This window comes from Ochlerotatus camptorhynchus, unplaced genomic scaffold, assembly GCF_037179485.1.
Source record: "Ochlerotatus camptorhynchus isolate MF236.1 unplaced genomic scaffold, CSIRO-AGI_Acam_v1.1 ptg000550l, whole genome shotgun sequence".
NCBI classification, from domain to species: Eukaryota; Metazoa; Arthropoda; class Insecta; order Diptera; family Culicidae; genus Ochlerotatus; species Ochlerotatus camptorhynchus.
In genome coordinates, this window is record NW_027041033.1 from 4,874,658 (window position 1) to 4,895,402 (window position 20,745).

Here is a 20,745-nt window from a genome sequence, read left to right on the forward strand (position 1 = left end):
AATTGAGGCTGTATTCCATTTGTTGAGTTGTGTTAATTTTGACACTTTGAAAATAAATTGAAAATATTCGAAAATATTTGAAAATCCACCAAATGGAACACAGCCTAAATTAATTGATTCTTTGATCGACAAATGGAGCTAGACCTACTCCAAAATGTATCTCGAGAACAGTTCTGTATTTTTATCTTCATTTCTGGATTTGGTTTTGATATCGATTTTGAAATGTGCTTCGAAACATTTTTCTCATATGAATTTCGCTAGATTTTGTTCGCTTATATGTTTTTTTTTTTACAATTTTCTCTAAGCATATTGTTCAGGGAAGAATCGTTACAAACAGATTGGTATCAGAAGGAATAAGATAAATTCATCGGGAAAGGGGCAAGTTAGTATACATTTACTTCAAGTCTTATTTTCAGTTTAGAAAAAATGAACAAATTGTTTCAAAATGCACCGAAGGAAATGCGCTTCTCTTTTCTGACACCTAGATTGTTCTAGTACGGATACATGCGAAAAAAAAGGGTAAACATGGCGCTGCTGCTGCATTCGTGGTATGATTTTTACGATAACTACATTGAATAAGTGTGTTTGTGGCGTAAATATACGAGTACGCTGTTGTTGTGGGTGTGATTTATTGTCCAACCGCTTTCGGATCGAATTCGTACTGTGCGTAGGGTGGGCCGAGCGGATGGAACCGATGCTCGGATGACGGTTCGGAATCCTTCGGCGATGCTCGGGAACTGGTGGACGTACGGAGTGTATTGTTGTGGCTTGTTGTCGTTGTCGTTTTGGAGCGGTTGCGCTTGAGAGCGAAGCGCAACTCGGACGCCATCTCCGAGCAGAGGGATATCTGAGATATAAGAGATGGAGATGGAGGTTAGCTTTATGGTCAAAATCTACACTAAAAAAAAATCTGCGCTTGCTTTGAAAGAAATGTAAAAATTGGTTTTGACGTTTAAGATATATTTTCCAAAAACATTTTGAGAAATTCATGTTTTGAATTTTTGCTCAAAGTTATGTTCCCATTTTGGCTAATCAAATGTTTTATGAAATTATGGAATAATATGATATTATGATAATATTTTGTATGTGTAACAAGAAAAGATTGTAAAGTTTGTGTTTGACACATAAAACCTGCAAATTTAGCTTAGACAGAGTCACAATTAGCGATTTTCTGATCGCCTCTTCGCGAAAAATGACAGCACCAGTTGATTTTTTTCACAACCATTTCAAGTGACTCCGCATCACGTAGGTTCAGATTAGCGAGGGTCCAGCTTTCCATGCTCGGTAATGGCGGCCTGTTTGTATGAATAAATGTATCCTTCACTGTGCTTTTTGATACTAACTGCAAGGCGTATGTTGCTCCATTTCTTCTGTTCCTGGGAGAGGGAAAGGGAGGGGTCAAAATCCGAACCTCCAGATAGTACAGGCTTGCTGAAACTCCTCAAACTCACTGGAGGTTTTAAAACACTCTTGTCCTGCGAGTTTAACCAGCCCTCACCTCGAGTGAGTGGCGGCAGGAATATGAAAGTAGTAAACAAAAACTCCTCGAGAGAGAGGGGGAGTGAACTTCAGGGAGAGGATGATTTGACGTGAGGTGCGCTTTGTTCGACGCTAGAAGCTCAGAGTTCACCCAGAGTGAGAGTAAGAGCGTGTGATAGAAAACATGAACATGAATGGCAGAAAACCTCACTCTCATTTCATCCCCCTTTGCTCACAAGCTCTGTAGTTCAGTGGAATGATTTGGTAGCAGAAAAATGCTACGCTCGGCTCATTGGCGTTGTCGGCACCGTCGAAAAATTTGCTCTTCCAGCAAATATAGACAGTTTCTTATGGGAATTTCCGGTGGAGTGAAAGGATAGTACAAAGTCCGCCATGTTTCACGCACAGTCTGACGTTTGCTTATGGATTTTCTCATAGGAGTAAAGAGCTACAGAGTCACCGTCAACGCCAATTCCAAACTCGCGAGCGAGGCTCCATCCAGCTGGGTGATATGCCACCATGTTATTGAAACCAACATCTGAAACGTCACAATTCAAGTGTGAACTGCAAAAATGGCCTGACTGAATTGTCTTATTTTATTTTTTTTTATAATGCGTTTATTTTTTCAGGCTCATTTTCTGTAGCTTTGCGGAGCCAATATTCATTGATTAGATTACAAAATTACTTAAAACTAACATTAGTAAAGCGGGGGCCGATTACTCGCGGCTATCTCGAGGTTAGGGGTGACAAATTGTAACAAATGGATGGCAGGGTAGGGATTGTGAACACAAGGTTTGGAGAGCAATGTGCTCTTGATCTCGAACTAAACGACACTCTGATGAAAAAGAATGTCTTATTTTTATCAAATGAAATTATTTTCCCTTTTATGCCATATAAAAGGTTGACTTCGTGGTAGAAAATCAGAAAATAATATTTTATGAGTTCTAAGTTTATTTTTCTCAAAATGTAAGCAAAATAATTAAGAATATCTAAAATATCAGTCACGCCTTTTTTGAAATTCTGGCTTAAATCTTCTATTTGCTTACAAATTATGAGCTGTCAGTGGGGCCCACGATTCGCGGGCCCGCAGCGATGTTAGCTCTTTTCAAGGTAAGGCAAACAAGATAGGGCTGCCACCCAGCTGGCTCCATCAAGCCTGAGATAGTATCAGTGCACAGTGATAGTGCACAGTGAAGGATACATTTCTTTATACAAACAGGTCGCCGTTACCGAGCATGGAAAGTTGGATTGAATTGGACAGCCAAAGCATACCCCTGGGTCATGCTTGGCATACACAGTTTTGGTCACGAACTGCTCATTTGCTAATAACTTTGCACACAGTTGAATGAACATAGTTCTGTTTGAAGCAGTAGATAGAATAATGTTTAAGCTTGTAATAGGTACGTAAGGAAAAAAATAGATTTTAATTCTAGTAATAATCTGTATTTGTTTTTGCGTTGTAAAAATCAAGTGAGAAATGCTCGCTGCACATCTCGGACTTTAAGAGTAAAAATTCATTGGTGTTGATTCAAATGTTAAGGTTTACCTACACTTTGCATATCTATAGTAAGCTATGATCCTAATCTATCAATTACTTTAAAGAAAATCAATTTCCAATAACTGAGTGAAAAGTTATTAACAAATGAGCAGTTGGTGTGTACAACTGTGTATGCCAAGCATGCCCTGGGTTTAGCCAAACGAGTGAACGTGTACTGTATACGTTTTTGCAAAATTAGGCGTGAATCAAAATGGATGAATTTAGCTTTCCACGCTCGGTAATGGCAGCATGTATAGTATGAATAGTCATACAAGGGCTGGAACAACCACAGGACTGCAACGCTTGTCATCTGCGAACAACTCGAGTGAAGCCAAATTTCTCTGGTGCTCTGGTGCTAATTTGACAGCTCCTCCTTTTCCTCTATGATTAAGCTTGGTAGGGGAAATGTATGTAATGTCGGCCTAAGTGTCCCTAATTTATGGCCCATACATAAATTCAGCAATCGACTAAATTTTCAATAGCAACCAAAAATATCCATTAGTACCGTCCCAATGACGGGTTCATCTAGATACAATTGATAAATAGCAGATTTTTAACGATGGGCCCAATCTTAGATCCATAGGCCAACATTAGAGCCACTTCCCCTATGTGTTGCGCCACGTTGCGGAAAATCGCTAGAGTTTTCTAGTTAACGTAGTAGGAAAGCATGATTCACACAAATTGAGCTCGTCAATTCGAAAACAACTAAATCATTTTTTAATTGTCCATTGCGGGAAAGTAAGTATGGTTTTGAAGGCATTCCATTTGTTGCCACCTTGCCGCATTTAATGTTATATGGTTGGAGCTTAAATATGTTATGGATCACCAAATGAAATTCAATATGGCGACTTCCGGTTACATAAAAACATAAAAATAATGTTAAATAACCTACAATATGGGTATCTTAAGAATCGGGGTGATGTGGTGGTATTTGCCAATTTTTCTGTAACCGGAAGCCGCCATATTGGATTTCTAAATGGCGTCAGACATAAATTTTACGGTTCTTACACGTCACTCCAATTCCAAAAATACCCATATTGTGGGGTATATGACAGAATTTCCAAGCTTTTCTGTTACCGGAAACCGCCATCTTGAATTTAAAAATGGCGTTAGACATCAATTTTCGGTCCCTAAACGTCCCTCCGATTCCAAAAATACCCATATTGTGGGGTATTTGGCAGAATTTCCAAGTTTTTATGTAACCGGAAGTCGCCATCTTGGATTTATAAATGGCGTCAGACACCGATTTTCGGTCCCTACACAAAAAAACTCGTTATTTGGAATTTACTTCGTAAAAAGAAAACTCGTTATTTGGGATTTATGCCTTGTTCAGACTGGAGAGTTATAACAACAATCAATACGAAACCAACGATTTTAAATTGGCTCACTACTTGACTAGCCTATTCGTCCCAAGCAAATCGATTAACGTACCCCATTCTAGTATAAATTCCAGTACTACACTATGTTTGTTTTGATTCGCTATGAAAGTTTGACAGATAAAGTGAGGGGTTCGTGGATTTCCCTATGTTTCGAGGGGTGCATCGATTAGCTTGGGACCGAAGATAGTACCAGAGCTGAGCCAAAAAGTTGAGCTCGTTTCTTCGGGACCTTCTGGTCTTAAAGTTACCTCTATGGTTATAACATGTTATAACGGTTGTCAAATAATTGCAACACAGAAACCACCATCAAGATAGCGCTATAAAAAAATGTTGTAAACATTGCTGAGAAAGCAAATGATGACGTATGATTGGCATCGATTCGAATTTTCACTGCTTACTTTCCCTCTCCCAGGAACAGAGGAAAATGGAACAACTTACGCCCTCCAGTTACGATGTGCGGTATGGAAGGGGATGAGGAGATGATGCATTGACATTTGTGCAATGACAACATTGAAAATAGTAGCCGTATGGCATGGTGTTGCTTATGATTGCTACGAACGATGTGAAAAGTAGTGACGTCAAATTTGTTATTGCCAATTACTTCCTGTGCAGGATGTGAAGCTGTTTTCAATGTTATTAATTTTCGAGTTAATCTTACGTTCTTATCCGAAGTTATCTTTTGCAAAATGGTGTCATGTTCTGTGAACAGTTATCATATCAAACTGAAAAACAGTGACAACACGTGATAGTAAGATGATTGCTTTTAATTGGATGATAAATTATCAATCCATCTCAAGGCTTACTCAACTCTGCACATCTCAATCTGAGCCGAAAGCTGTGCCCAGCGTTGTGCCGACTGTGCCAAAGTGTACCAATCAAGCTGTCAGTCTCAGTAACCCATGAGTTTGGCAACCCTGCAGTTATGACTTATGAGATTAATTGTTTACCTTGTCAAGTGCTCACGGATGATAAAGCGAGTTATTTGTGTACATATTGCATAGTATATACATAGAGGTAACTCTAAGACTAGTAGGTCCCGAAGAAACGTGCTCAACTTTTTGGCTCAGCTCTGGTACTATCTTCGGTCCCAAGTTAAAGGGTGTCCACGATGAAATTGCCACACACAAAATTGATTCGCAAAATTCGAGTTTTCATCCGGTTGCAATCAAATTTTCAGGGATTGAGAAATAACTATTAAACTTCATTTTACCCTTTTACTCGTATTTTATTTACAGTCCATACGCAAATGCCCGCACCTTGGCCTTAACCCCGGCCATAAGATTCTGCACAACCTGTGAATCAACCGTTTTTTGCGTGTAAACCCATACTTTCTTCAGTTCCTCGACTGTCTTCACTACCTTAGGTCGTTTAAGAAGGTGCTGCTTCATAATCGCCCAGTACTTCTCGATGGGGCGGAGCTCCGGAGTGTTGGGAGGGTTGAACATTTTCGGCACGAAATTGACCTTATTGTCCGCATACCACTTCAGCACGTCCTTGGAGTAGTGGCATGAGGCCAAATCCGGCCAGAAGATTGTTGGGACGTTGTGGGCCTTCAGGAGAGGAAGCAGCCGCTTCTGGAGGCACTCTTTTATGTACACCTGTCCGTTCATCGTGTCCTGGGTCACGAAAGGTGCACTCCGCTTCCCGCACGTGCAGATGGCTTGCCAAACCAGGAATTTCTTCGCAAATTTGGACATCTTCTGAGTGCGGACATGCTCCGGAACGCTAAACTTATCCTTGGCCGTGAAAAACAGGTTGCCGGGGATCTGTTTGAAGTCGGCCTTCACATATGTTTCGTCGTCCATGATGCAGCATTCAACTTTCGTCAGCATGTTGAGGTACAACTTCCTGGCATGGGTTTTGGCGGACTTGTTCTGCTTCTCGTCGCGATTAGGGGCCTTTTGTACCTTGAACGTTCGAAGCCCAGCCTTAGTTTTGGCCTTCTGGACAAAACTTCAGCTTAGGTGCAGCTTCTTAGCCACATCCCTAACGGAGGCGTTCGAATTTCGGTTGAAGGCCCCAACTACGCGGTTGTGATTTTTGGTGTTGTACGGAATACTTTTTCCTTCACTTCTGGGCTTCCGATCGGTGGTCAACCGTTCCTCGAACCGCTTAATCACTCGCGACACCGTGGAATTCGCGATTCCCAACGTTTTAGCGATGGAACGATGCGAGAGATCCTTGTTCTCGTGATGAATGCGCAAGATTTTATCACGCACGAGCTGTTCTTTCGACTCCATTTTCGCAAATTTTGATCACAGGACTTTAAAACTTGTAGGATGTAAATAATGCACTATGAACTAAATCCACCCAAATTTTCATTAAATTCTACCCAACGGTTAAAAAGTTAGAGCAATTTCATAGTGTGGCAATTTCATCGTGGACACCCTTTAATCGATTCACCCCTCGAAACATAGGATAATCCAATAACCCCTCATTCTATTTGTCAAACTTTCATAGCGAATCAAAACAAACATTGTGTAGTACTACAATTTTGACTAGAATAGGGTACGTTAATCGATTTGCTTGGGACCAATAGGCTAGTCAAGTAGTGAGACAATTTAAAATCGTTAGTTTCGTATTGATTGTTGGTATATACGAGGGTAATCGCTGTGCCTGTCCTGTGTATAAGTAAAACGAGCATCAAATAACACGCATGTGAGTTTTTTTTGTTGAACATTAATTCCTCTTGGTTCAACGAATGAGAAGATTGACAAGCGCTAGATCGTCGGCCACTGCTGGAACTGTTAGTCGATGTTACGATGACCGTTGCCAACCTCAGTTCTACCCCTCCACGAGATGGAGAAAGGTGACTGATGGTAGAAGTTGTCCACCCATGGTAGGCGTCACACACTGTGACACACTCCAAACACCTTGTCATGCAGGCTGCCACTCGATAAAAGATAATTTTTCATCAATTCTGGCACCGCTTACAAGAATCTTTACATCATGTGTTGTTTATAATAGACCAATCCATGATCTGATTTTATCATCCCCGTTGGACAGTATGATGAGTAAACAAACCAATCAACCCAACAAACAATTTGAGCTGATTAAAAGCTGAACACGCAAATTTTTAGCTGAAGAAGCAAGGTCTTATTCAGCTTTGAATGTTTGTTGGGTAACCTGTCAAATTAGAAAATATTTAGAATGATTGCTTTATTTATATGAACCAGGATATCAGCTGAGACAGGATTGATTTGTAGACTGAATCTAACTACATTAGATTGAGCACCTCATGCGAACAATTCTCGAGAAACGCCACCGTAATCCAGACCTTCTTCCCATCGGAAGATGATGTACAGGCTTCGCCGTAGTTCGTAAGCTGGTAGGTGCCTGAGTTTGTGGTAGGAGTCTTCAAAAAAACCGTTCGTAGGCTCGTGGAACTCCGTAGACAGTTTTTCTACCCTTCAGTGCACCAGGCAGTGGGTCTTCAAATGTTGTTTTTTGATTGTTATGATCTACAAAGAACCACTCCCCAATTGCCGTTGAACCTGATTTTCCCAAAGGTTTGTTCCGTATAATTGGCGATGATAGCACCGTCAAAACATCGTCTCTTCTTGCAAAGATTGACAGTTTGTTATGAAAATTTTCGTTGCAGTGAATGGATAGTACAAAGTCCACCATGTATCTCTCACAGTCTGACTTTTGCTTATTGGATTTTACCATAGGAGTAAAGAGCTACAGGGTCCCCGTCAACGCCAATAAACAACTACGATCGCAGAGGGATCTGTCATTTTCAGCGTTGTGGAAATCATGGTTGCCAGTAAACATTGTATGGTACCGCTTGACGTTTTGACAGCTTGTTCGACACAGAAACACCCTGAAACACCCAAAAACACACAAGAACCACAATCAGCACAGTCACAAGGCCCCTGACTCAACCGGAAAGTGGAAGATGTGCCCCTACATTATCATCATGCTAACTGCTCTTCTTCGTCTTTCTAGAGGCTCTCAACTTCTTACTTTTAATCCGTTCATCCACATCTTCCATCGACTTATATCCAACAGCATCCAAATGCTGGTCCAGGATCTTGATACCGGTTGCCAACGTTTGATCCGCTTTGTCTCTCCTTGTTATATTTTTCATCCTTGCTTGGTCTGGCCGGAATTGCATATTTATAGCCCTAAAACTGCTGGCGGTTCCGATTACGTTTATCAATACCGCGGTTCAGGTTAGCTTCTTTACCTCCGGTTTGGTTACCTTTACAATTCTGCAAGCAACATCATTTCTAATGTTGCTAATACGGGATCCATTAACTCCACCAGCCTCCACGGTCAATCTAAACTCAGAGATCTTTCAGTCTATAGAATGAGCTGTTTGGCAGACTGATTGGTGGACCATCAATTGTACCGAATGGTTATCCGGGATAAACTGATGTGGTTGCAGACGCATCTACAGATTGGCAGAATCGTTCTGCATCGAGTTATTGTTGACACCATACATCAATGCTGCAATTGGAACTGGATTCTGCAATTCTATTTACTTTTACAATTTGCATTCTGTCCGGCCATCTGGGGTAAGCAGGCCTATTATACGTGGCTCTAACTAATTTGTTTGGGCTTCCCCCAAAACATAAATCCTTTCGAAACTATGGACATCAAATACCCTGTAGACTTTCGTTAGAGGTCATCCCCAGGGCACGGAGAGTCTCGTCAATTGTGAAAACTTCCCCCTTACTTTGAAGTAAGCAAAGTCGTAAACCTGAGAAACGCTTGGCAAAATGTCAACACAAAGCAGTGATGCTGTTTTATATTATATTCTGTGCCATCTGTGTCATCAGTGTGCTCGGATGTGCTTCGGCACAGTGTGCAGAATTGATAACCCCTTGATCCATCTCCACACCTTCCGTTCCTCGGTCCGTCCGAGCGTCATGAGCGTGCGCGCCGGAAGTCACGAGAGCAACTTGTAAATATTTTGTAGAAGGCAGATCAGTCGGATAATGTTGCTGTAGATGAACTACCGCCAGAGTGTTTGAAGGAAATCGTGGAAAGTAAACCCTTACTGCGCGCCGCCGAAGCAAAAAAGAAGCAATCCTAGGATCTCACTGAGCACAAACCTGAAAGTGACCAGCCAAGAGCTTCCAGCTGGGATCCTTCGTAGAAACAACACTTTATCAGACCATTCAAGCTACAGCAACATAAAAAATGCTGGAATTCTCCGTCCTGTTGGAATTCGGAGGTAAAATATGAAATTCGTTTATCTGGCTCTTAGCCATCATATCAAGAAGACTGGCAACTTTGCCAGAATCCAAGCGACAGATACAATAGCGCTGCACTTGAGTGAAGGTGGAAGTAACGCATAGAAAAATGAGCAAATGCAAAAACCTTTCTTCTGAGGATGTAATCTTTGCTATCAAATTCGTTCGAAGCATTTACCTTTAAGCGGCAGATAACGTGATTGTACCTGTCTCATAGCGTTCGTATGAGAAAATGGAAGAGTTGCCAGTCTTCTTGATTTGTTGCCTTTGCTCTTAGGCAAAATTTTGTCCTGCGCATCTCCCTGGGTAAAGCAAATTATATGGAAAAAGGTTCCGTCATTCATGTCTTCAAACATCGGAATCAGAGTCGGTGGATAATGAGTCACGCCAAGACTGAAGCCAAAGGCATAGCCAGAGGGGGGCAGGGGGGGGGGCTAAACCTAGTAACACAAAGGCTTCCGGTGAAATGGCTTTCGGTGAAATGGCATTCGGCCAAATTTTCCATAGAATTTTTTTTTCGCCCCTCCCTAGCTCGAAACCTGGCTATTATACCGGTAAACGTCAAATTTCTTTATGTTATGGCACAGAGAACAGACATCCAAGTCAAATTCCTAAAGTGTGTAAGTAATTTAACTGCTATTTTGAATAGACATTTGAAACTAGCAATATCGTGGTGGCGCCAGTGCTGCTGCCCATCGACGTCGATGACCGGCAGACGTCATCTTAACATTAATGTCAACATTATTGTGAGCAAAACATTGTTTGTTAAAACCGATCAAAACATGGGCCGCAAGTGCCAGTTTTATTGGTGCGCAATTAAACAAGGTGTTACCAAGCGAAAATCTTTCTACAATTGCCGGAACTACTGGAGATTTTCTTCTCACGTTGATTCGAAGCGCTTCCCTAATAAACAAATACAATAAACGAACTGTATCCTGGATGGGTAAACTATCCCACAAATGGTTTGGATGATACCCCGAACACGTCGTTAAGCTCTCTTTTATGGTTATTTTTATTAGGGTAGTTCGAAGGCTCTTCGAATTTCTAGAAGAACATATGCAGAGTTCAAATCTTATCACATTTTTCTGAATTTAAATGAGAGCTTATTGGAGTTCACACCCTCATTGAATCATTTGAAGATACGCCGCCAGAATCAAGAAAAGTCAGTTTTGCTCCTGACTACTATGCCCAGTTAAAATTGAAACGAAAAACGGTTGAAGATCTACAGGAAACTGTAAAAGAGCTTACTTTTTTAATCTAAAATAATGGTTCCGCAGAAACAGGATTGATTTTCGTTGTTTTGTCTTGTTTGTTTAGAACAGATTTGACCGTTCATTTAGATACACGGTCAATAAGATCAATCCAAATTTTAGTTCTGTTTACTCATTAATCCCTAATAACGCGAGTTGCAACATTCCTTATGGCGGCGCTAGTTATTATTTATTATTAATTTATTTGATAAGGCTCAACCGAATTAACTTTACAGAGCCGAGGATTCTTGGTCACTATACAATACATCTTAAAACTATAGTCAAAAGGTACAACACAATAAACACTTTATCTTCCGCTATCCAAAAAGCCTCCTCCATCAGAACTGGAGCCGCTTCCAGTGGTTTCATTGTATGGCAAATTGTTGTACGCCAACGAGGGTCAGAGCGCGTCCATTGCAGCAATGGACGCAAAACGTGGTCAGCACTCACACACCCATCACGAAACGGTTGCTTTCCAAAGTCGACGACGCATCGACCGAAAGAACTGCTGATGAAGAACAATGAGGAGGACCACACAATGGTTGCTGCCGAGAAAACAGACGATCGCGTAGCACACATCGAGAGTGGCCTGCTTTCGACGACAGCCGAGTGAACACTGATATGGCGGCGCTAGTGTTTCTAACGTTTTTTAATTTGAATTCTTACACATATTTTTTCGAAAATTTGTTTAAGCTTGGATGTCTGTTCTCTGTGGTTATAGCGAATTTGTTTATTATCGGAACCGAATTTTTGTCAGTGCGAACCTCAACCTGAGGTAGGTTTTAAAAACAAACGATCAAACTGACGTTTGTCAGAAAACAAGCAGACCCGATCTTGATACCCGATCCATTACATCCATTACAAATTCGCTAATAGATCCATTCAAATCCCAATCGAACTTACCTCCTGATAAAAGTTGATAATCCACGTGAAAAGCAGGAATCCCACGAAGAGCAGCCATTGTTGTTGTTGTTGTTGTTGTTGTCGTCGGTGTTATTGCGTGTGTTTACGTTGTCACGATGTGAGAAGAGAAGAAAAATCGCCACACAATACATTTTGGATTTCGTGTTTGGACTTTGTTTTGATTGGGTATTTTTTTTTTGGTTTGTTTGGATTGTTTGTTTATGTTGTGTTTGTTTCGACAGGGCGCGGGTTCAGTTTCGTTTCTAGTATAGCTGTTGTTTCTGTTGCAAAAGATCCAGGAAAAGGCTTAGAATGTAGCGGGGGGTTTTCTCTCAAGACTTGCAAGACGATATTGGTTAGTAATTGGTTTGGCACAGGATGAAAGGTTAGAATTTTCCGTTTCACAAAAAAACATCTAGAGACATCTCTTTCGGACAAATACAGGGAGAGGTTTTGGTTTTCTTCACACAGTATCCTCGAAAATAAAGCTAGTTTTTTCGTTAATTATGTACAACTTTCTATGCTAATTTCTTCTAAAGCATTTGCTTTCTAAATCTACTTAAAGGATTGACTAATTTTTGAACCGAAACAACTGCCACCAGTTTCCTTTTTTTGGAGTTATTGAAGGGCTGTTCATTAACTACGTAGACAGTTTCCCCCTGGCGTAGACAATTTTTTTACATTTGTATGGGCCGTGGATAATCGTCAACCCCCCCTAAAACTGTCTACGTAGCTAATGAACAACCCCTGACAGGAAGTGGAAGGGACAGGAATGCGCACAACCCTGTTTTGCAGTCTGTTGGTAAACAAAAGAAACAAAAACTGTGGCGATTTGGTCCTGATAAACGTCGGTTTCGCAAAAAATTTTGACCTAGGTTGCATCTCCATGTGGTACGCAAAATGGGACTGCCTTATTCAAATCTACACTCTTTATTGGGAAGCTTTTTCTGGTAGGGTTCCTGGTTTGTGGAGAGTGGGCGGGAATTTTTGGGTTTTTGACAGAAATCAGAGTGAACGGGAGGAACGGTGTCACATCGAGTGAAACAAAGAGACACGCATATTTATCACACGCACATGAAATGGAATGAGAAAAACAGAGAGACGGGACGGGAAAAAGCAACATGAGATGATCGGTTCCATTTTGATGTTACATTATTTCACGCTGGAATCGGTCAACTTACCCGCTCTTCGACGGCCACTTTCCGGGACTTCCACACGAACTCGCACACGGCAATCACGCAAGCCACGCCCATTCCGCCCATCAACACCACAAAGACACCGCCGACGTTGGCCAGTCCGAGTTCGTTCGCCGTGGAGCTGGCCTTTGACGTGTCGTCCTGGCAAATTAACGTTTGTTATTATTTTTCTCACCCTGTAAGTAAATCTAGAGTAACTTACCCTACAAGATCCTCCGCCGCGTTTCTCCTTCCACCAGCGGGTCTTCAGAATGTGCAGCTTACCTTCCTCTTGCAGCTTCAGGACGGCACCACTGATGGCCGTACGGAATGGGGAATCTGTGTCGAACGAAATGAAAAGCGAGGTTATGTTTACATTACTGATCGAACCTGTCACGCATCAATCACTCACTCGGTGGCATCGCAATCCCATAGCCCTTGGAATCGAGCATTCCTCCGACCTGGGTCAGTTCGCAGTTCCGTTCGATGACGTACTCAATCGAGGTCGATTCCATCAGAAAAGCGTAGCTCCCTTTTCCCTTGACAACCCGCTCGACTCCTTCGATGTTGCTGGCAGTGAAGACCGATGGCCGGGTGGATTCCATGAACGACCACATCCGTTGGTACGTCGAGAAGTTTGAATCCTAAATGATTTCGAAAGTCATATAATTACTTAAAATTGCAACCCGAGCCCGTCGGTACTGACCCTAAAGAACGCAGCCGTGCTGCCACCCCGCAGGGCACCGTACTTGATCTTGGTCTGTTTGGCCAGATCTTCGGCGCTCTCGATCGGCGAGTCCATCCGTTCAACGGTGAGGAACGCAGCCAGGTTGGCAGTGTAGGAGCTGATCATGATTAGCGTGAAGAACCACCACATGCCGGCGACCATTCGGGTGGACACGGCCCTTGGTTGGTGGGAGACGTTGTGAGCAGGGGTGGAAGGTGAAAGAAAAGAACGGAAAGTGGGTATCAGAAAGTGTGTTGACGATATGATCAATAATCCGATTTGCTGAAATTGACTACAACATGTTCTGCAGCGGATGTCACAAGTCACACAACTCAAAGGAATCTACTTAGAATTACGTAACTCAAATATGTGCAGGCATTAAAGTTTTAATAAATTACCTCTTGACTGGTAACCCTTTCTGAATTTATATGCTTCTGGCAGCTTTGTTATAAGCTACACGATTATTGTTGTTTAGTCTACTTATATTAGAATGAGCAATGTAGCACAATAATGCATTGTTCCAGTTTGCAAGTAGTGTCACTCACATCTCTTGTAAATGCCTTATTGAGCTCTGATTCTTCATTCTAACCATGTATAACCAAATAACGGTTATGAATACGCGAAATCAAATGGCTACAGAAGTGTAATAAGCTCAGATTGATTTCATACAGGCGTGACTTCTGTTTTGCTTTAAACAGTATGTTGGCGTATGGATCTAAGGTTGGGCCCATTGCTGGAAATCTGCTATTTATCAGTTTTATCTAGATGAACGCGTCATTGGGAAGGTACTATTGGATATTTTTGCTCGCTATTGCTATGTATGGACCCAAATTAGGGGCATTTAGGCCGATATTACATCCATTTCCCCTATTAACCAAAAACAGGGAGCGAATTATCAAATATCAGCAATCAATCTTAGTTTACCGAAATTTAAAGTATTTCACTGAGTACATCAGTAAATAGAGATTATTCCGAAATCAGCAATCGTGTTTACTACGATTTCGATTGACTATATCCATTGCTGAATTTTGGTAATCTAGCTTGTGGTAGATATGGTTGGTTTGAATCAATAATTATAATAATAATAGTAATACAATATAAGCATTTCTATTATAATGACAACAGCAAGATGTTTTGCTCCTTTTCTTTTGACATGTAGTATTGAGCGTACATGTACACACTACGAAAAAGACATGTACATTTCAGTGCCCTGAGACCGATACATGCAAGCAGCCCTTTTGACAGAAGAATCAGTTCAAAAGGACAAGATGGTGCCTCCGCCACTTCAAGTGAAAAAGTCGTGTAAATTTCAGTTCCCTGCGACCGACGCATGTAAGCGGCCCTTTTGACATACGAATCAGTTGAATGAAACGAGAAAATCAATTCAATAAAACGTTCTCTTCGTCGAGTTGCTTATGTTTCGGTTTGAGAACACTTAATTTTACATGAAATGTTGGTTTACGTTCCACGATTTACGTCCAATATGGATTACCTCTCGGGTAAAAGCAGCTATTTCTAAGTGTGCAGTTCAAAGTGTTGGAGTAGCAAAGTTGGTAGTATCAAGGTTTGTCAAAAATAAAGCAAAATAACAATAACAATTTTATTAGAGACATTCAATCGGGCTTCTACCTAATACATATAAAAGTAGATAGCCATACCTTTCGAATGGTGGCTGAATCATAATGATTGATTATCGCATTGCTGAGAACCAGCCATGTCAACATGCATCGACACGCATTTTGCAGCCTTGAAGCTATGTCAGTTAACGAAAGAGGGAGTCGATGACGAGAATCTCGTGTCACTTTTCAGTACGTTCTATTTACATTGAACGATTATCTTCATGGATTCTCTCTTTCGTTAATAACTTGGCTGCATTCATATTCCGGGCTAATTTTTCTACATAGTCTGTTAAAAGATAGCATTATTAAGCGTATTGGGTTGATAGAACAGCTGAACATGTTTTTGGAGCTGACTTATTAACGAAAGGGAGAGTCGATGAAGAGAATCGATCAAAGTTGATTGGTCTATTTGAAAAGTGACGCGAGAATTCATTTTAAAAAACCCGCCAACTTGAAAAAAGGCTTGATGATACAGATGTCAAAATTTTGCATGGCTTGTGGTTTTGAAATTACTTTACATGAACTTGAGTATTACTGTGGGGGACGAATAACGTTTGCATGTATTTTTTTTTTAGATTTTTCATGGGCTTACCTTCACCCGCACTGCCGAAACTAGCCATGCAGCATCAATCATAGTAACCCATGCGTCAGCAGACAAAAATTGACAGCTCTATCAGTCGAACTCTAACCGTGATGGCAAAAACAGTGAAGCAACTCCGTTAAGAAGTGTGCGCGTTCAAAGAACGGCACCCCGCCGCGTCGAAAACGGACATCGTGTGGCACTATGTGGACGCCGGATACGCCCGTTCCGACATCTACAACATCTTGGCAGTATTAGACAACAATCAGAGCATCGAAAGCCCGGTTCCGGACGGCCGACGACCCTGAGCGACAAGAAGCTCCAAAGGATGTTGAAGAGGAAGATATAGGGTAAAGTGGCTACATCGCTGCGTGCGCTTGGTCGGTACAACCGGCCAAACAGTGAAAAAGCACCTGGCGAACATAAACATACATGTCAGGAAGCGGAAGTCGCGTCCACTGGTTTCGGAGCTGCAGGCAATGACGCAGCGGCAGCGGCTGAATAAGATGGTCAACTCGTTTTTCCCGGCGAATAGCGTGGTGATGGACGACGTGACCTATCTCACCCTGGATGGCAACGACTGGAAGGGCACTTCGTATTTTACTTCTCCGAGCTCCGAGGTGAAGTTCATTTCACACACCAAGTTCCCCAAGAAGGTGCTGCTGTGGCTGACAATCAGCGAGAAGGGGATGTCAAAGTCGCTCTTCTTTCGCTTCGGACTGGCCGTGAACGGGGAAATTTATAGTACGAAATGCCTGCCGATGTCTGCCCACCCAACGTCCCCCAGCTGCATCCCATAGAGAATTTCTGGAGCAACCTGAAGCGTAAGATCTACTCCAACAAACTTGTCGCGAAAACTGGTGAGCAATTGTTAAATAAAACGAAGAAAGAACTCAAAAACATGCCTACACGCATGTTTTCGTCCGCCATGGCGAATGTTCCGGTTAACTGCCGCTCGCAAGGGCGTAGATTTTTTTTGCAAGTAAGCTGAAATAATTACCTTCCATTGGAAATTTATCAAAAGAAATTATCTGTCTTAGCTTTTTCTTTATCACCATCCGAAAAAAGTCCATTTTTTTAATGCAAACGTTAGTCGAAATATGCCTATTGGTTGGAACCACTTTCATCAAATACTTTGGAAAACTTTGAATATTAATATAATACTTCTATTGATTAGCCCCTTGAGTTTTCCTCCCCCGTAGAATCATTGAAAAAAAAAAAATAAACAATCCATTTGAGAAATGGAACAATTCAAGCTATAAAGGGTGGAATGGTTAAAAATTGGTCAAATATAATTAAGTGGGAATTGATTATGTTACTATATAAATGATCAAACTTTATTTATTTTTGAAGTTCAACGGCTACAAAATACAGAAATATCATTGTATTAGGCTTCCGACTTTGCAAATGTGAACTGCCGGGCCTTACGTTTCACACCATCCATCAGATTTTGTACCGCTGTTCGATCAACCGTATTTGATGCTGAACGTCAATTTGCTGTGAACTGTTTCTCATTTTCAACTTTTTCCTGAGTTTTCTTGAGGTTTCGCTTAACGATTGTCCAATATATTTCGATTGGGCGCAGCTCCGGCGAGTTTGGAGGGTTTTTGGCGTTGTTGGCGGTTGTTGCTGGTGTTTTTCGAACCTCGCATGGGCTCTGCATTGTTGAACTGCCTTGAGGAAAGACTGGCCTGTCCGTTTGGTCTCCTTGTAGCTATTGTGGCCCGTGCCACCAAAGCTTTGCTGATGAGCAGAAACTCTGCTGATGTTCCTCGGGACAGGCAATTTGCTGGATTCTGTTCACCAGCTACGTGCCTTCAGATGCAGCTCGATGTGGAAAGCTGTATTTTGGACACCCTGTTAGCCACAAAGGCGGTCCAAGGAGGCGGTGGAGACTTAAAACTGTTGTCGAATTGACCCAAAAGTACGTTTCAGCTGTCAGAGTGAAGAACTTATTTTTGCATACAGTTCGACCGATAGAAGCGCACCACAGAGCTCCAGAGAGAGCGAGCCGTTTGGTGAGCAATGCGGTCGAGTCTAGTTGGGGCATCTTCACCTTGCATCTCAACACGTCGGTGGTTGGATCCCAATGAAGGTCAAGCGTTTTGATTAGTTGGTCGCGATCTAGATCCACTGGCTGCTGCAGAGCCTTGTTTTCAGCGGGGACATCTTCCAAGACCGCGGGTTTATTCGATGTCCACTTACGTAATTCGAAGTTGCCTCTTGCCAACAATGCTTGCAGTTGTTTTCGTCGGTTATGTTGCTGCTGGCTCAAAAGAGATCTTCGACATAAACGTCCTTGTGTAGGACAGCCGCTGCCTCTGGGAAATTATGCTGTTCATCCTCGGCAAGTTGTTGCCAGAAAATGGGCACTTGCGGTGCCGTATGTTATCGTTTTTAGCTCGCAGGTGCCTAGAGTGCTGCCGATGTAGAGAAGAATCCCGTCCGTCAAGAAGTATTTGGCGATCCATTTGCTTCATGTCCGCAATCAACATCACAGGATGAATTCTCGAGCGCAGAACGATGGATTTGATGTCGTCTTGAACTATTGGCCCAACCATCAGGACATCATTTAGAGACGGGCCACTGCTGGTTTTGCAGGAGTGCTCTCCTCACGTACTACGGCATTATGTGGAAGGTGATAGGTGCCGGTGGATGAGTCTTCATTGGGTGAAAACACGTTCCATGTGGTCTAGCTCGTGGTACTCCTACATAAAGTCTGAATATTGTTTACACAAGGTTGAGTCATAGAGGTAACTCTAAGACCACTGGGTCCCGAAGAAAATCATTATTATTTTTGGCTCACTCAGTACCAGAACAACGGTCCCAAGCAGTCCCAAGCTATTTCACTCACCCCTGCATGTTCTGCATGAATCCACACACCCCTGATGTTATCTGCCAAACTTTCATAGCGAATCAAAACAAACATAGTGTAGTAATAGAATTTCAACTAGAATAGGGTACGTTAATCGTTTGCTTGGGACCAATAGGCTACTAAAGTGGTGAGCCAATTTAAAATCGTTAGTTTCGTATTGATTGTTGGTTGAGTTTCGTTGCAGCCTGGTGTGACGGTTGTCACCGAGATTTGCTAGAACATCCTCCTTCACAGGTAATCGAACAACGTATCTGCCTTCAGGTGAGCGGGTAACAGTTTGACGAAAGTGAGCTTCACAGGTCGCTTCCTCTAGCTAAGAGAAGTGTAATCCTCTTCAATAGTCCAGAAACGTTCCATGAGTTGATGCATATCATTGGCGGCAGCTACATTTGCGGAGATTGTCGTGGATGGTTGGCAATGATTTGATCGACCTGCTACCGCCCAGCCAAGGACAGAATGTACGAGGGTTGGTAAGTTATCTCCGAGTGGGATTTGACCAGGAGTCTTGAAAAGACTAAGAACGTTGGATCGGCTAATTGAACCCCAGGTGGGCTTTTCCAGGATGAAATGTCCACCGACGTTGTAGGTAAATCAGCGGTTACTTTAGGGAGTACGAGAAACTCAGTCGTAGTCGAATAGTCGCTGGTTCGAGAACGTATCATGGTGGAGAATTTCGATCGTGATTGCGTAGTAGAGTGGTCGATACCCGCAGTTGGGATGGAAACCTTTTTGCGATGCACCTTGAGCAGTTGAGAAAATGACTCCGAAGTGAAACAGCATTCGCTCCCTGAATCCAGCAGAACTCTGGCTACGTGTGACTGGTTTTTGTTATCGACTACGATGATGACGGCTGTAGCTAGTATTATGTTCGCTCGTTTTTGTCCAGATGAGGCGTAGTTTTTCGGTTGCATTTGAGCTGCAGAAACTGATGTGGTGGGTTGTTCATTAGTAGAAGGCGTGGGCGTTGGCTTTCCGGGTGTACTCTCGGGTACTTTCTGTGTTGGCGGACTCGATGGTTCAGTCCCGCAAAGCTGCGTGTAGTGACGACCCTTACATCGATGACAGTTGCTATTCGACGGGACAGTTTCTACAAAGCTGGTGACGACGAATCTTCTTCTCTTTATCCTCCAAGCCGATCTTAGAGAAAGTCGAACACATGTACAGTGGGTGTTGCTCGGTACAAAGAATGCGTTAACCCGGGAAGCTCCATGACTGGTGAACGGACGTGTTGTGGGTTGTTTTTTAGGCACAAGCGACGAACGGTCTCGGGACTTCTGTGGTTGATGGTTTGAAGTACGGTGACCCTTCTTTGAATGAAAGCGGTTAGGTGTTGGAACTAGACTTCCTCGAGTTCGGACGAATGTTTCTACCAATCCCTCCTGGTTATCGGGTCAAGCCGGCTACTCAGCATGCGTATTAGTATGATATCTCAAGAGTCAGTTTGTTTCCCTAACTGTTGTAGAACTCGAACGTTGACCTCGAACTTCTCGAGTGCAACTCGGATGCCGATTCTCGTTAAATGGCGGGAAACTCAAAAAGCGCATCTACACGGATAGAAATCACCTTATACCTTTTGGCAAATTTCTATTGCTGATTATTCATAAAATGTATTAGTCAACTAATAAGCAGACGCCTTGCAAAAAGTTAATGAAGATCATGCGTCAAATGAAATGTATAAGCGGTCACATATACCTTTTATCGAGCCTTTTTTGCATTATGGCAAAAATGTATAAGTGAAACACATGAATAAAATAATTTATTTTCGTTTCGTGTACATACGAAGACTTTAGACGATTAGTGTTCTGATAGTGTTGAACCAGCAGATTCCATGCGACTGGATAGTTACCGGCACTGATAGGTATTGTCTGTACCAACTTGAGAGCCTCTCCGGAAGGCGATGAACGGAGGTAGTAGAATTTTGAATATTAGAGATGTCTTGCGAGGAATGAACAAGTGAAAGATAAAGATCGTGGAAGTTGAGCCAGTTCCACTGAATACGGGAAGCTTCACATCAGGTAAC

The 20,745-nt window shown here is 42.3% G+C and overlaps 2 protein-coding genes across 4 annotated transcripts in view; both read right to left on the reverse strand.

Moving 5' to 3' along the window:
- Positions 1-237: 237 nt before the first annotated feature.
- LOC135713350 (uncharacterized) lies at positions 238-11,839 on the reverse strand (the record flags this gene model as incomplete). Its single annotated transcript, XM_065236457.1, has 2 exons — positions 238-847; positions 11,750-11,839. Coding segments are annotated over 2 exons (309 nt in total), but the record flags the coding sequence as incomplete, so codon positions are not given.
- Positions 11,839-20,745, reverse strand: part of KaiR1D (Kainate-type ionotropic glutamate receptor subunit 1D) — a 415,379-nt gene continuing 406,472 nt past the window's right edge. For 2 of the 3 annotated variants that reach the window (XM_065236419.1, XM_065236418.1), the window contains exons 11-15: positions 13,631-13,829; positions 13,337-13,568; positions 13,148-13,263; positions 12,931-13,086; positions 12,500-12,708 (exon numbers count right to left, since the gene is read on the reverse strand). In XM_065236419.1, coding sequence (XP_065092491.1) covers positions 12,661-12,708; positions 12,931-13,086; positions 13,148-13,263; positions 13,337-13,568; positions 13,631-13,829 — 751 coding nt within the window. In that variant the 3' untranslated portion in view covers positions 12,500-12,660. Of the gene's footprint in view, positions 12,031-12,499; positions 12,709-12,930; positions 13,087-13,147; positions 13,264-13,336; positions 13,569-13,630; positions 13,830-20,745 lie in introns of those variants that run through there. The other variant, XM_065236420.1, reaches the window with a different exon arrangement.